At 59.3% G+C, this 13,281-nt stretch overlaps 1 protein-coding gene across 11 annotated transcripts in view; it reads left to right on the forward strand.

The window, feature by feature from the left end:
* Window positions 1-13,281, forward strand: part of GSE1 (Gse1 coiled-coil protein) — a 504,956-nt gene that overhangs the window by 483,611 nt on the left and 8,064 nt on the right. For 10 of the 11 annotated variants that reach the window (XM_010333673.3, XM_010333674.3, XM_074400969.1 and 7 more), the window contains 10 exons: window positions 1,390-1,562; window positions 1,911-2,108; window positions 2,736-2,927; window positions 3,357-3,667; window positions 4,280-4,607; window positions 7,677-8,296; window positions 9,469-9,581; window positions 9,848-10,118; window positions 11,512-11,625; window positions 12,479-12,850. In XM_010333673.3, the coding sequence (XP_010331975.3) occupies window positions 1,390-1,562; window positions 1,911-2,108; window positions 2,736-2,927; window positions 3,357-3,667; window positions 4,280-4,607; window positions 7,677-8,296; window positions 9,469-9,581; window positions 9,848-10,118; window positions 11,512-11,625; window positions 12,479-12,850 (2,692 nt within the window). The remainder of the gene's footprint in view (window positions 1-1,389; window positions 1,563-1,910; window positions 2,109-2,735; window positions 2,928-3,356; window positions 3,668-4,279; window positions 4,608-7,676; window positions 8,297-9,468; window positions 9,582-9,847; window positions 10,119-11,511; window positions 11,626-12,478; window positions 12,851-13,281) is intronic. The other variant, XM_039473653.2, reaches the window with a different exon arrangement.

Here is a 13,281-nt window from a genome sequence, read left to right on the forward strand (position 1 = left end):
CTCTGTGCGGGTGCCATGTGTCACTGCCGGGTCACCGTCTGCCACCATGAAGATGGATAGGCCAGGAAGAGGGGCTGGCGGGTCAGGGACACAGCTCGGCTTCTGGGAGGCAGATGCCTCTCCGTGCTGGGGCAGGTCTCAGCCCTGCACCGTCACTCCCGCTGGTTTGGTGGGGAGACGGTCACGGGCCCCTTGTTGTCCGGGTATTTGGCATTTCGTGGCTCAGGGAGGCAGAGCGGAGCGCTGCCTGCGGATCAGCCTTCGTTACCCTCATGTGGCCACGTGGGATGTCAGGAAGGGCAGGGAAGCTAGGGGGGCCAGCGTGGCCACGGCTCTCAGATACCTCCAGGTCAGGGTGGGCGCTGGGGCTGAGAGCAGCTGCCCCAGTGATGGAGTGACGCCTGGGCTGGCAGCCTGGAGTCTAGAGCACAGCCCCTGTCTGGGCCACCCTAAGCCTTGCCCCGCCCCTGCTTAGTCACACGAGTCACAGGAAGAAGCAAAGCTTTTCCCACTCTGGTTTCTCTAGGCTGGACTCTGTGTGGATGGGTCTGAGGGGAACGGCTTTCCAAGTGGCTAGGGGTGGCACGGCCCATTCTTGGACTTGGCAGGAACCTCAGCCAGGAAGGTGGGCCTTGGGCCACCTCCTGCTTTGTGCCTGGAGCAGACTCCTCATCTGAGTCCCCTGGGCCACCTTTCCCAGCTAGGCCCAGGTCCATTCTCTGTCCAGGAGCCTAGGACGGGTGAGCTGTGGCCTTTCCTGTCCCACCGTGTGTGTGAAGGTCGGGTGCAGGCCAGTTAAGGCCCAGCTGCTGCCTGTTCTGCTGGGCGCCAGGGCCAGGGCCACCCCAGGAGTTGGCTGGGAGCAGACCAGCACCTTCAGCCAGGGGGCAGTGCCAGCTTCCTATGGCCCCTACCGTCCACATGGGCACCAGGGGCAGGATGTCTGAGATGGGGGTGGGCAGCTGCTGGCACAGCTGACATCTTGGCCACATGACGGCACTCACTTCCCAGCATGCTAGGCGCCAACAGTGTCCACTTCCCTGGGTGTGGGCACCAGGACGGGTAGGAGGCAGGAGCTGCTGTCACCCCGCAGGCATCACCTGCGCACACTGGGGTTCTCGGTGGGGTGGGGGGGGTTCTACTTCTTCCGCTGGTCTGACGAGGCCCAGGGAGGGGGACAGGAAGGCCCTGAGATGGCCTTACCCCATACCTGGCAGAGCCATGTCCCCTTCCTACGGTTCTAACTCCCATGCCACCTGCACGACGTTTTGTGTAGAAAGCCTTAGGGAAAGGATGTTTCTAGAACCTGAGCTAAATCCAGACCTGGCTCTGTCCTGTGTGCACTGGCCTGTAGCAGCTCCTGCCCTGACGGGACACTTTCCTCTGCAGGACGCCGGCTCCAGGAGCAGCAGTGGCGGTCGGGAACGCCTCATTGTGGAGCCCCCGCTCCCCCAGGAGAAGGCAGGGGGCCCAGCCATCCCCTCGCACCTGCTCAGCACCCCCTACCCCTTCGGCCTCTCCCCCAGCTCGGTCGTGCAGGATTCCCGCTTCCCGCCACTCAAGTAAGTCAGCCAGCCGGGGCTTCGTGAGGCAGCCAGGCGGGGACGCGCAGTGTTCAGGGTCTGGGTCCCCAGGCAGCCTGCGGTCTGTACCAGGGAGGCTGGGCCCGCCAGAGGGTTATCGGCTTCTGCAGCCGCTCAGCCCCGGGCTTGCAGCCCTGTCTGCCCCTCCACGCTGAGGTGGTGATGGCAGCACACTGCCCACCCTGTTTCAGCTCCCTTCTGGTCTGGGTGCCAGGAGTCTGGGTGCCGGCTGAGCGGCAGGGGGGCCGCTGGGAGGTTAGCCATCCCCTCAGCAGGAGCAGGTTTCCTCTCACCTGTTGCCACCTCGCCCCCTGTCCCGGCCTACAGCCTCCAGCGGCCTGTGCACCATGTGGTGCCCCCCAGCACCGTGACCGAGGACTACCTGAGAAGCTTCCGGCCCTACCACACCACTGACGACCTCCGCGTGTCCTCACTGCCTCCCCTCGGCCTGGACCCGGCCACCGCCGCAGCCTACTACCACCCCAGCTACCTGGCCCCGCACCCCTTCCCCCACCCGGCCTTCAGGTGAGGCGGCCCCCACGTGCCTTCTCATCTAGGCTCTAGTCTTCCTGGCAAGACGGAACCCAGCAGGAAGGTGTTTCTTACAGCCTGGAGGCCAGGCTCCCAGGGGAGCATCTAGAGTGGCCCCCAAAATCGTCCCCAGCTTTGAGCTCAAATTCAGCCCTGATGTCCCACTGGTGGACAGTCCCCTTGGTGACTGCACCGTCACTGTTGAGAGCAGGGCTTTGCCTGTGGGAGGGGTGCTGCTTGGCTTTGTGGTGGGAGAGCCTGGGTCCTTGGAGAAGCTCCACACATCCTAGCCAGAGGGGCCTGTAGTCACGACACGGACCGCCCCACGTCAGGGCAGCCCAGCCTCCTGGCCGGCCTTGGAAGGGCCTGTGCCTTTGCTAACTCAGCCGAGAAGGGGTGGCAGGTAGTGTTCTGGATCCCCAAGCTGTCGGTGCCCAGCGGCTTCTGGCATTAAGGGGCTTTGGGGCTAACAGCAGGTGCAGCCTTCGCCTCCAGCCGTTTTGCCATGTTTCCCACACTCAGGCAGGTGTGCGTACCTGGCTGAGGCGCACCTGTTGATAGGGCTGGGTCTTCCCCTTGGTTTTAGGGTTTGGTGCTCATGGCCCTGTCTTCTTCACACAGGATGGATGACTCCTACTGCCTGTCCGCCCTGAGATCCCCGTTCTACCCTATCCCCACTCCTGGCTCCCTGCCCCCACTGCACCCATCAGCAATGCACCTCCACCTCTCCGGGGTCCGCTACCCACCCGAGCTCTCCCACTCATCCCTGGCGGCGCTGCACTCTGAGCGCTTGTCTGGCCTCAGTGCAGAGAGGTAAGTGTGTCCCGGCCCGGGGAGCCCTTCTACTCTTCCTGTCCCTAGATGGCAGCGAGGCAGAGAGCCTGGGCTGGAGCCTGACTGGGGTCCTGGGCCGTGCCTGTCCTGTTTGTCCGCCTGCCAAATGGGCCAGTGATGGTTATGGTTCTGGGCTCTGAAACAGCGCCCGTCGCAGCAGCCGTAGAGTCCTGCTGTACACCCGCAGGCCGAGGCACTCGGGGGGGCGCTTGGGGGTTTTGTAAGCCGCTTTGATTGTATGGACCTTCAGTTCTTCTGCACCAGCGAAAGTGAGGGAGATGCTGCTCACCTCCTGTACAATTTGGATCAATGCCCTGGCTCGTTCCTGGGCATGCTTTTTAGGGGCCTGCCCAGGTCCCCCTCTTGCCCCTGGTGCGGTACAGCCCCGACTCTTTCCACACACTGCAGGCTGCAGATGGACGAGGAGCTGAGGCGGGAGCGGGAGCGGGAGCGGGAGCGCGAGGCTGACCGCGAACGTGAGAAGGAGCGTGAGCGTGAACGTGAGAAGGAGCGTGAGCAGGAGAAGGAGCGGGAGCGGGAGAAGGAGCGGGAGCGGGAGCTGGAGCGCCAGCGGGAGCAGCGGGCCCGGGAGAAGGAGCTGCTGGCCGCCAAGGCCCTGGAGCCCGCCTTCCTGCCTGTGGCCGAGCTGCATGGGCTGCGTGGCCATGCCACCGAGGAGCGGGGCAAGCCCTCGGAGCAGCTGACCCCAACCCGAGCAGGTACCTGGGCACGGGCGGGCTGTGCCGGTCAAGGTCTCAGCCACCCATGGGGAGGAGCTCCGATCCGCAGCACGTGCCAGTTGCCATGGTGTAAATGCTCCCCTGCTGAGTTCACCCTAAAAGGCTGTCGTAGCTGAACAGAGTAGGGAGCAAGAGGCACTCGGGCACACGATACAGACACAGCATGTAGGTGACCCCACGAGCACAGTTGTGAAATGTAGCCAGGGTATTAGGAAAGAATAAGTTTTGAGTGCTTTGTTAATTGTAATATAATTTATGTTCCTGTTCAGTTTACAAATAATTGTTTAGTAATAACAGCTGGCTTGCATGTTTCCTGAAAATTTAACAGTCTGCTCTTTGAGCCACTGCGAGCTGGCACTGGCACCCCACTGGCTGGGCGAGACGTGCCAGCCAGCCATGGAGCACCTCCTTCTAGGGACAAGGCATGCTTCCTGAAAGCTCCCATAAGGCCCTCTGGAATCTCTTGGTTCCGACTGTGGGAAGAAGCCTTTGGAAGGATCTGGTTTCTCTGGGCAGTTGGATGAGAGGCGAGGGATGGAGCATGCTGGCCCGCGTGGCTGAGACCCTGCCTGACCGTGTTTCCCCCCACAGAGAAGCTGAAGGATGCCGGCCTGCAGGCGCCCAAGCCTGTGCAGCACCCCTTGCATCCGGTGCCCACCCCACACCACGCGGTGCCCAGCCTCATCTCCAACCACGGCATCTTCTCTCTGCCGAGCAGCAGCGCTGCCACGGCCCTGCTGATCCAGCGCACCAATGAGGAGGAGAAGTGGCTGGCGCGGCAGCGGCGGCTGCGGCAGGAGAAGGAGGATCGGCAGTCTCAGGTGTCGGAGTTCCGGCAGCAGGTGCTGGAGCAGCACCTGGACATGGGCCGGCCCCCAGTACCTGCAGAGGCGGAGCACAGGCCCGAGAGCACCACCAGGTGGGCCCCGGGCAGCGGGGACTCGCATGTGTGAGCCTGGGGAGGGAAGGAGGGATGAGCCTTCATGTTCAGGTTTGTTCAGTGTGTATCGGGCACCTGCTGTTTGCCCGACGTCCCGCCCCAGCATTTCTGCCTGCCTTTTTCATTTCTGCTGTTTCATGTTCACGTTATAATGCCTGTCTTGCCTGTGGGGAAGCTGAAACTGAGGAGGAAAATGGTTGCTCAGAGAGGTATCCCCACCAGTAAGTAAGGAGACCAATCAGGTCCATGTTGAGAGCCAGGGCCCTGCCCACGCAGCCTGGGCCCGTTCCCAGGAGGCCGTTCACAGCAGCTGAGAGCGCAAAGTGGAAGCTTTAATTACTCATAATACCTGTTCTCTCCATCCTCCTCTGCTTTTGAGCCTGGGCCTTTTTTTTTTTTTTTTTAAGAGAAGGGACAGCTTTTGATTTTAAGGAAAAAATGTTTTATTGCTTTTGTATGAATAACAACATAATGCCCATTTTCTAGCCCTTTATTCCCAGGCGCCTTTGTGGCGGTGCCTGGGACCCCAGCTGCAGACACAAGTCTTACGAGCTGGGCCTGGATGCCTGCTCCTGCCTCACAGCCCCCTAGGGCTCACTCTCAGCAAGAGTGGGTGAGGATGACCTGCCAGGCTTCTCTAGCTCTGGGACCTAGGGACACTGCTTCTGTTCCCTGAGCCTCAGTTTCCTCAACTGAGGAGAGCGGGGTGTTTTCTGAGCCTCTTCCCAGCTTTCAGGGCCATGGTGCTGTCGTGGAATAAGAAACCCTCTGGCTCTGGGACGGGGGTGTGCTGCTATGTAAAATCCACCGTCTCTTCCATTTGCCTCCATTGTCCAGTAGGGCAGCGAGGAAATGCATGCTGCTGATCAGGGATGACTGTCACCGGGCCCACCGCAGAGTCTCCCTATGGCTCGGGGAGGCCCCTTCTGTCCACTGTCCCTCTGCCTCTCAGCCTCTCCCAGCCCCACCCCCGAGGCCTCTCAGGCTCAGCCTTGCCTGCTACACAGAGTATTCAAGGCAGCCAGCTCCCCGCTGGCATGGCCTGATAACATGGGGGTGCCCTGACTCCTGCAGGCATCTTCTTCCTCAGAGTTCCCTAGGGCCCCAGTACAGGTGTTGTGACTTTGCCCACCCATGGGCTGCTTCTAGCCAGGGCAGCTGCCCCATTTGGACCTGGGCACGGTAGGAAGCAGGGCCCAGGCCTCCCCTGGCTGTGGAGGTCTCCTGTGGCTGGTTGCACACATGGCCTTACAGCAAGCTGAATGAGGTCCTCCTGGGGCCCTCATGCTCCAGGCTGGAATAGTGTCCGGTGCTTGCCGTGGCACGGGCAATGTTTATTCTCCTGCAGTTTTCAGTCCTTTGCTGTTCACTTAAGGACAAGGCTTCTTCCGGTGCTTCCTATTGTATTCTCCTAAGAGGGACGGCAGCGCTGGATCTGTCCCCAGCCTTGAGTCTGGAATTACTATGGAGGGCCCTGGTGGCTGTGTTTAAATAGCGCCAGGGCAGCCTGGCCAGGTGCCTGCCATGGCCTCTGTCTCTTCCTTCCCCTTGCACAGGGTCACTGGGGAGTATTGGTCCAAACATCCTGTGAGTTTATCTTCCTTTACAAAAAAGAAAGCCAGGCACAGTAACACGTGCCTGTAGACCCAGCTGCTCTGGAGGCTGAGGTGGGAGGATGGCTTGGGCCCAGGAGTTTGGGGCAGTAGTGCACTGTTACCTATTGGGTATCCAAGGCGAGTCCAGCACCAATGCAGTGACCTCCCTGGAGCAGAGGACCACCAGGTTGCCTGGTGAAGGAGGGGTAAACCACCCTGGCTGGAGATGCAGCATGGCAAACCTCCCATGCTGATCAGTAGTGGGATTGCACCTGTAAATAGTGACTTCGCTCCAGCCTGGGCAATACAGTGAGACCCATCTCTATTTAAAAAAAAAAAAAAAAAAGATAAATTTTGGAAAAACAATACTAAAAATAGTCCTTTGAATAGATGAAATCTTGTTTTAAATGCACTAAGGAAACAAGTCATTTAGTGCAACTAAGGGGCAGCTTCTTGTTTAATGGAAGGGCTCTGATATTAGAAATCCCCTCCTCCCTCCCTGCCTCAACAGGCCTTAGTCTGGGTCTTTGAAGACACTTTTTTCTGGCCTCTGCCACCGGCCACTTGGGGTCGCTGCAGTTCTAATGGGAGCCACTGCGGGGCAGTCTCGGCCCAGGCCCCATCCTGGCACTTCACTGTTGGTTTTGGCTCTGGGTTGGGCTGGACAGGCACTGGCAGGTTGTGGCTTGTGGCTGCCTGCAAGGGCAGTGGGGAGGTAAGAGCACTGGCCGTGTGCACGTGGCCAGCCCGCCCCTACAAGGCACAGCAGGAGGAAGGTACTGGTGGCAGGGCCGCAGGCTAGCAGAGAGTGGGTTTCGCATGGAAAGTGAGGATGACGCTTGCCCTTGGGGGGATTTGCACAAGCAGGGTGGGAAACTGAAGCACAGTTGGGTCTGTTCTGGGCCCGAGCGGGTCTGCCTTCCCGAGCAGTGTAGGCTTAGAGCCTCCCTGTCCTCTTGGAGCGGCCTGCACATACCTGCCACAGATGTTAAAAAAGGAAATGCGGGGCCGAGGCAGGTGGATCACTTGAGTCAGGAGTTCAAGACCAGCTGGCCAACATAGTGAAACCTCATCTCCACTAAAAATGGAAAAACTGAGCGGGGTATGGTGGCACACACCTGTAATCCCAGCTACTCGGAGGCTGAGGCGGGAGAATCACCTGAACGCAGGAGGCGGAGGTTGCAGTGAGTTGACGTCATACCACTGCACTTCAGCCTAGGTGATAAGAGCAAAACTCCATCTCAAAAAAAAAAAACGAAATCAAGAGAAAATGGAGGACAGAAAACATGGTCCTTGGGGTGGGGTGTGTGCCCTGTCCCTGCAGCCCTGCTGGCAGCGGCTCTCTATGGGGCTGTGCCATCTGGGTCGTCTTAGGAGCGCAGGCTACTGGGGGAGCCCATGGGGGGCTGAGGGGTCTTTTCTCCCTGACTGACAGGTTGGTCTCACTCCCTAGGCCAGGACCGAACCGTCACGAGCCAGGTGGCCGTGACCCTCCGCAGCACTTTGGGGGGCCACCACCTCTGATTTCACCCAAGCCCCAGCTCCATGCTGCACCTACAGCCCTCTGGAACCCCGTGTCCCTGATGGACAACACCTTGGAGACGCGGCGCCCTGAGAGCCACCCTCTGCACAGCCACCCGGCTGCATTTGAGCCTAGCCGTCAGGCAGCCATGCCACTGGTGAAGGTGGAGCGGGTCTTCTGCCCGGAGAAAGTGGAAGAGGGGCCACGGAAGCGTGAGCCTGCCCCCCTGGACAAGTACCAACCACCTCCACCGCCACCACGAGAGGGAGGGACCCTGGAACACCAGACCTTCCCACCTGGGCCTGGGCCCTTCCTCGCTGAGCTCGAGAAGTCCACCCAGACCATCCTGGGCCAGCAGCGGGCCTCCCTCCCACAGGCAGCCACCTTTGGGGAGCTCAGTGGACCCCTGAAGCCTGGCTCACCCTACCGGCCCCCAGCACCACGGGGCCCTGACCCTGCCTACATCTACGATGAGTTCCTGCAGCAGCGCCGGAGGCTCGTGAGCAAGCTGGACCTGGAGGAGCGCAGGCGGCGGGAGGCCCAGGAGAAAGGTCTGCCGCCCTGAGGGCTCCCACCTGCTTAGGGGGAGCCGCACAGTGGGGATGGGGAGCCTGCATGCCAGCCACCCACCCCTCCTGCCTTCCGCCTGGGGTAGTGCTAGGCCCTAGGTGACAAGTGCACTGGCTTCTGTGTAGCAGCTTCACACTCCTGTAGGGGAGACAGACCCTAGGCCCCATGCCTGTCCTGCCTCCGTGCAAATTGTCCCAAAAAGCCAAATCAAAGCCTGCCTGTAAAGACAGTTCTGCAGACATGCACGATGAATAAGTGATGAGCAGAGACTAATGAGATGGTTTTAAATATTAATAGCGCAGCATAACAGGAGTGCCGGCCTGGGCCCAGCAAGGGCTCCACATCCGGGGCTGCCTGCAGCAGGTGGGCCAGGGTGAGGAGGAGGTGGCAGCTGGCACTGCCCCGGGTCAGGGCAGGAGGTCAGGCACCTCATTCTCATTTCTGCTTGGGTCAGAGAGTCCTCAGTCGGCACTCCCTGAGAGAGCCAGGAAGAGCATCCGGCAGGCTTGGGTGTGAGGAGAGAGCAGGGCTCCAGCCGCGTCTCTTTCCTACTGCTGGACACTCGGTCCCGTACCATGCTGAGCTCAGCTACCCCTTCGTTAGAAGCTTGGGCACAGTCCATCTTCCTGGTGTGGGGAGGCTGGATGGAGGGACCAGCTCTAGACTTCTCTCCCCTCCTCACTTTGGAAAGGAGGAGGGGGCTACCCCAGTGCCCCTAGGCAGGGGCTCTGCTGCTGTTCTCTGTGCCTTTGAGAGCGGGGGCCTGTGTGCCTGTCCCCTCCCAGGGGTCAGATCCAGACGGCCACAGCAGGGGGGAGTGCATATGTTGCTTCGGACACGGCCCCAGGCCTGTGTGATGGATGGTCCCTGCCAGGGGGAGGAGGGAGGTCTTGCCAGCCCAGCGGGACCGCCCAGCCACTTGGAGGCCTCTGAGGGCCGTGGATCCCAGGGAAGCCTGGTGCCTGCGGTCGCCCTGAGTCCTAGGACTGGGTTAGTGGTGGCTTCCACCTGGGTGGAAAGGAAATGGCCTTCGGGGTGCTCAGGTTCCAGCAGGCCTGGCCTGATGGGTGGGCTGTAGTCATGTGGCTTGAGGGCATGTCCACTGGACAGATGAAGGCTCTTTGTCCAGCTGAATACAACCATTTTTCATCAGGGTACTACTACGACCTCGATGACTCTTACGATGAGAGCGATGAGGAGGAGGTCAGGGCACACCTCCGCTGTGTGGCCGAGCAGCCGCCCCTCAAACTGGACACGTCCTCCGAGGTACTAGGCTCTCCTCCCCACAGACACACGCTGGGCTGGGCTGGGTCCCCACATCAGTGCCTACCTCCCAGCTTCCACACCCCACAGCCCTTCCTACTCGTTCTAGGTTCCTCAAGAAGTCTGGGCAGGGTTGGTCCCACCAAGCTCCTCTGTAGCCAGGCACAGCCAGCCATGGCACACACAGGACCCCAGGAGGGGGACCCGGGACAGTGAAAGAATACCACTGCCAGTGGCTTCCAACTCCTTTGTTTTCTTTCCCAATCTAGAAGCTAGAGTTTTTGCAACTTTTTGGCTTGACCACCCAACAGCAGAAGGAGGAATTGGTGGCCCAGAAGCGGAGGAAGCGGCGGCGGATGTTGAGAGAGAGAAGCCCGTCGCCCCCCACAATTCAGAGCAAGCGGCAGACGCCGTCACCGAGACTGGCGCTTTCCACCCGCTACAGCCCCGATGAGATGAACAACAGCCCCAACTTCGAAGAGAAGAAGAAGTTCCTGACCATCTTCAACCTGACCCACATCAGCGCCGAGAAGAGGAAAGGTGGGGCCTCACCGGGGTAGGAAGGTGGGGGCTCGCTGGGGTGGGCATGCGTTCCTGAAGCAGCAGACGCCAGGTAGGATCTGGGAGCACTCAGCTGGAGGCTGCCCCTTCACTTTTCCCAGGTCCCGGAAACAGCCTGTGCTCGTGGAAGCTCTCCGCAGCAGCCCTTACCTGGCAAGCTTTGCTGGGAGACCTCCACTGTCTTGAGCTGAGGACTACCCTTGTCACTCATCCATCTCCCGGCGCCCAAGAAGGCGCTCTTTGAGCCGAGTGTGCCAGTGACTGCACAAGGCATGAGGGGAGGTGCCAGGCGTTCAGGTTCATCTTGCTGCAGGCTTTTCCTCTTGCTGGACCACTTAGGTGGTCAGCTGGGCATTGTGTCTTGGTGGCCGGAGACCTGGGGAAGCTGCCAGGCAGTGCAGCACGCAGATGGCTTGCCTTGAAAGATGCTTCCAGTTAGTCTGGCCACACAGGGCCACGTTGGGACAGATCCTCTGGGCTGGAGTCCACACAGAAGAGACAACGTGGCTACAACCCCCACTTAGTGTTTCGGCTTCCTTGGCCTGTGACGCAGGCTGGTTGGGTGCCCGCATGATGACATTCCTGGCCCTGCCCCTTGGTGAGCCTCCAAGTCCTCAGGGACCCCTGGCCTCCTCTCTGGGAGAAAGTGAAAGGACAGCAGAGTTACTTCTCGGTCCTTTAGCTGCTTCAAGGTGTCTGTCAGGCTGCAGCCGTTTCCTTTCTGCTTTGTGCCAGTCAGGAGGTGTTCTCCTCCCTCTTCGCGGGCTGGTGCCGTGTTGCTGGCCGGCCCAAAGTCCTAGACAAAGCATCTTTTGACGTGGCTGAATTTTTAGAGGAAAAAAATTCAGGGCAATGCAGCCCTTAAGTGTCAGAGTCAAGAAGGGCCATGTGACACCAGGAATCTGCTGTGTGTAACAACATGGGTCATCTTTCCTTCTCAGGAAGTGCCAGTATGACAGGGGTGTGCCTGAGTGCCAGGAGCCGGCCAGGAGACGGCACCCTGCCTCAGAGGCTAGGCATGGGCCATTGGGGCATTTCCTGGCGTTGGGACCACCTTTTCTCACTTGAAATAAAATACATCCTCACACACCACCACCGAGGTCCGTGGGCAGTGTTTCACAGAGGTGTAATCACTGCGCAGACAGCTGTCTTTGGAGCACGTCTAAGACTTTGTGTAGTGGGTATGTGTTAGTCTGGGCTCGCTGTAACGTGGTGCCTTCTTTTAAACTGGGCCTGCCCGTCGCACCTGCTTTTGGTTTTTCTGGCTTTAGCGCTTTACCTGCCCATCAAGGCTCTGCTAGAATCCCACCATCTTTCCCTCCAAAAAAAATGATGCAACTGGCTCGTTAATCTCAGGCTGCTTTTCCCATAGACAAAGAGAGACTTGTTGAAATGCTCCGTGCCATGAAGCAGAAGGCACTGTCACCAGCAGTGGCCGGCTCCTTGACAAACTCTCCGAGGGACAGTCCTGCCGTCTCCCTGAGTGGTAAGGGAAGGATAGCCCCACCTGCCACCACCCAGGATCATCCCGAGGGCTGCCCCGGCTTGGAGGCGACCACTCGAGGTCCTCATCATTGTGAAAGTGCTCCTGCCGACTGTCTTCTGCCATTCTTCTTGCACAAGTGTACCATCCTTGCACAGTTCTAACAGTCCTGGGGACACAACATCAGTTTGAAGGCGGGCTCAGAGTCAAGGGGAGGGTCTGGCTTCTGTGGAGCTCAGCGTGAGGTCCAATGTGGTGGTAGTAACCTGCCCCTCAGTTATAGCACAGGAGGTCACATGGACTCCACTCCAGTGGCCCCATCCCAGGAGGGTGGGCATGCTCTAGGCTCCGTGCCTGCGCCCTGGTCCCGCCACTGGCCTGCCTGCCCTGGCTCTCCTCCTGCATCTTCGTCTTACTCACTCTGCCCTCTGGGCCCCGCCAGCGCCTCCTGCCCTGCTTTCCTCCTCTTCCATCTCTAGTCGAGCGACCTCTGTCCTGTCCAGTGTCGCAGGGAATCTTTATAGTTCACCCCAGTTCTGGGCTCCACACACAGTCTTTCGTCTGGTTGGAGTGAATCCCTCTCTCTCCCAGTCCCGTGGCTGGGGGACTTGCTTCTTCCTGCAGATCTGTTTCTTACTTCTTGGGATATCTTTCAAGGATGGACTTGCCACCAAACACCACCCTCTTCAGAGCGGAGCCACATGCGCAGCGGTTACTTACATGTTCCCCTGGTGTTGGTTCTCTGCACTAGGTCTTTGTTAAGAGTAAGCTCTACAGACGGGGATCTGCGTGCTCGACCCTCATCCTGTTAGCTTGCATCTCTTAATGTTTTCCTTTGCTTTCTGTCTCTTAAAAGAACCAGCCACGCAGCAAGCCCCTCTGGACGTGGAGAAGCCAGTTGGTGTTGCTGCTTCCTTGCCTGACGTCCCAAAGGCCGTGGAGCCTGGGAAGCTGGAACAGGTCCGGCCCCAGGAGCTGTCAAGAGTCCAGGAGCTAGCTCCTGCCAGTGCGGAGAAGGCCAGGCTGAGTGAGGGCTCTGGAGGCAAGAAGAGCCTGAGCATGCTTCACTACATCCGGGGCGCTACAGCCAAGGACATTCCTGTGCCGCTGTCCCACAGCACCAACGGGAAGAGCAAGCCATGGGAGCCCTTTGTGGCAGAAGAGTTTGCCCATCAGTTCCACGAGTCAGTGCTGCAGTCCACCCAGAAGGCCCTGCAGAAGCATAAAGGTAATGAGGCTGCCAGTCCTCACTCAGCTCCTGCCTGTGGTTGAGGCTGGCCCCAGTCCCTGAGCGGCTACTGCTGCTCAGCCGTGGGCCCCAATTTTTATAAACTCCCATCACTAGAAGAAAATAATGTCGTCAGTATGCCAAAACCGTGTTTTTGTTTGTTTTACTCCACACTCTAAAAGTTGAACTTGTAGGTGAAAAGCATTTTTAGGCGCTCGCGCTGATGCTGTACTGTGCGCAGGGGCGCGTCGATCCGTAAGAGGCAGTGGAGAGGAGAGCAGCAGGCACTGGTTTTTGCCGAGATTAAGAAGGGTTCCCCAAAGGCAGGAAGAGTGCGTGATTGGATTTTTACCAGCATTCATTTGAAAGAATGGTGTTTTTCAGGACAGAGTGTTCGACTAGATTCAGATGGCCGCTACTCCTCAGGGTAG

The sequence above is a fragment of the Saimiri boliviensis genome, chromosome 1 (assembly GCF_048565385.1).
Source record: "Saimiri boliviensis isolate mSaiBol1 chromosome 1, mSaiBol1.pri, whole genome shotgun sequence".
Lineage (NCBI taxonomy): Eukaryota > Metazoa > Chordata > Mammalia > Primates > Cebidae > Saimiri > Saimiri boliviensis.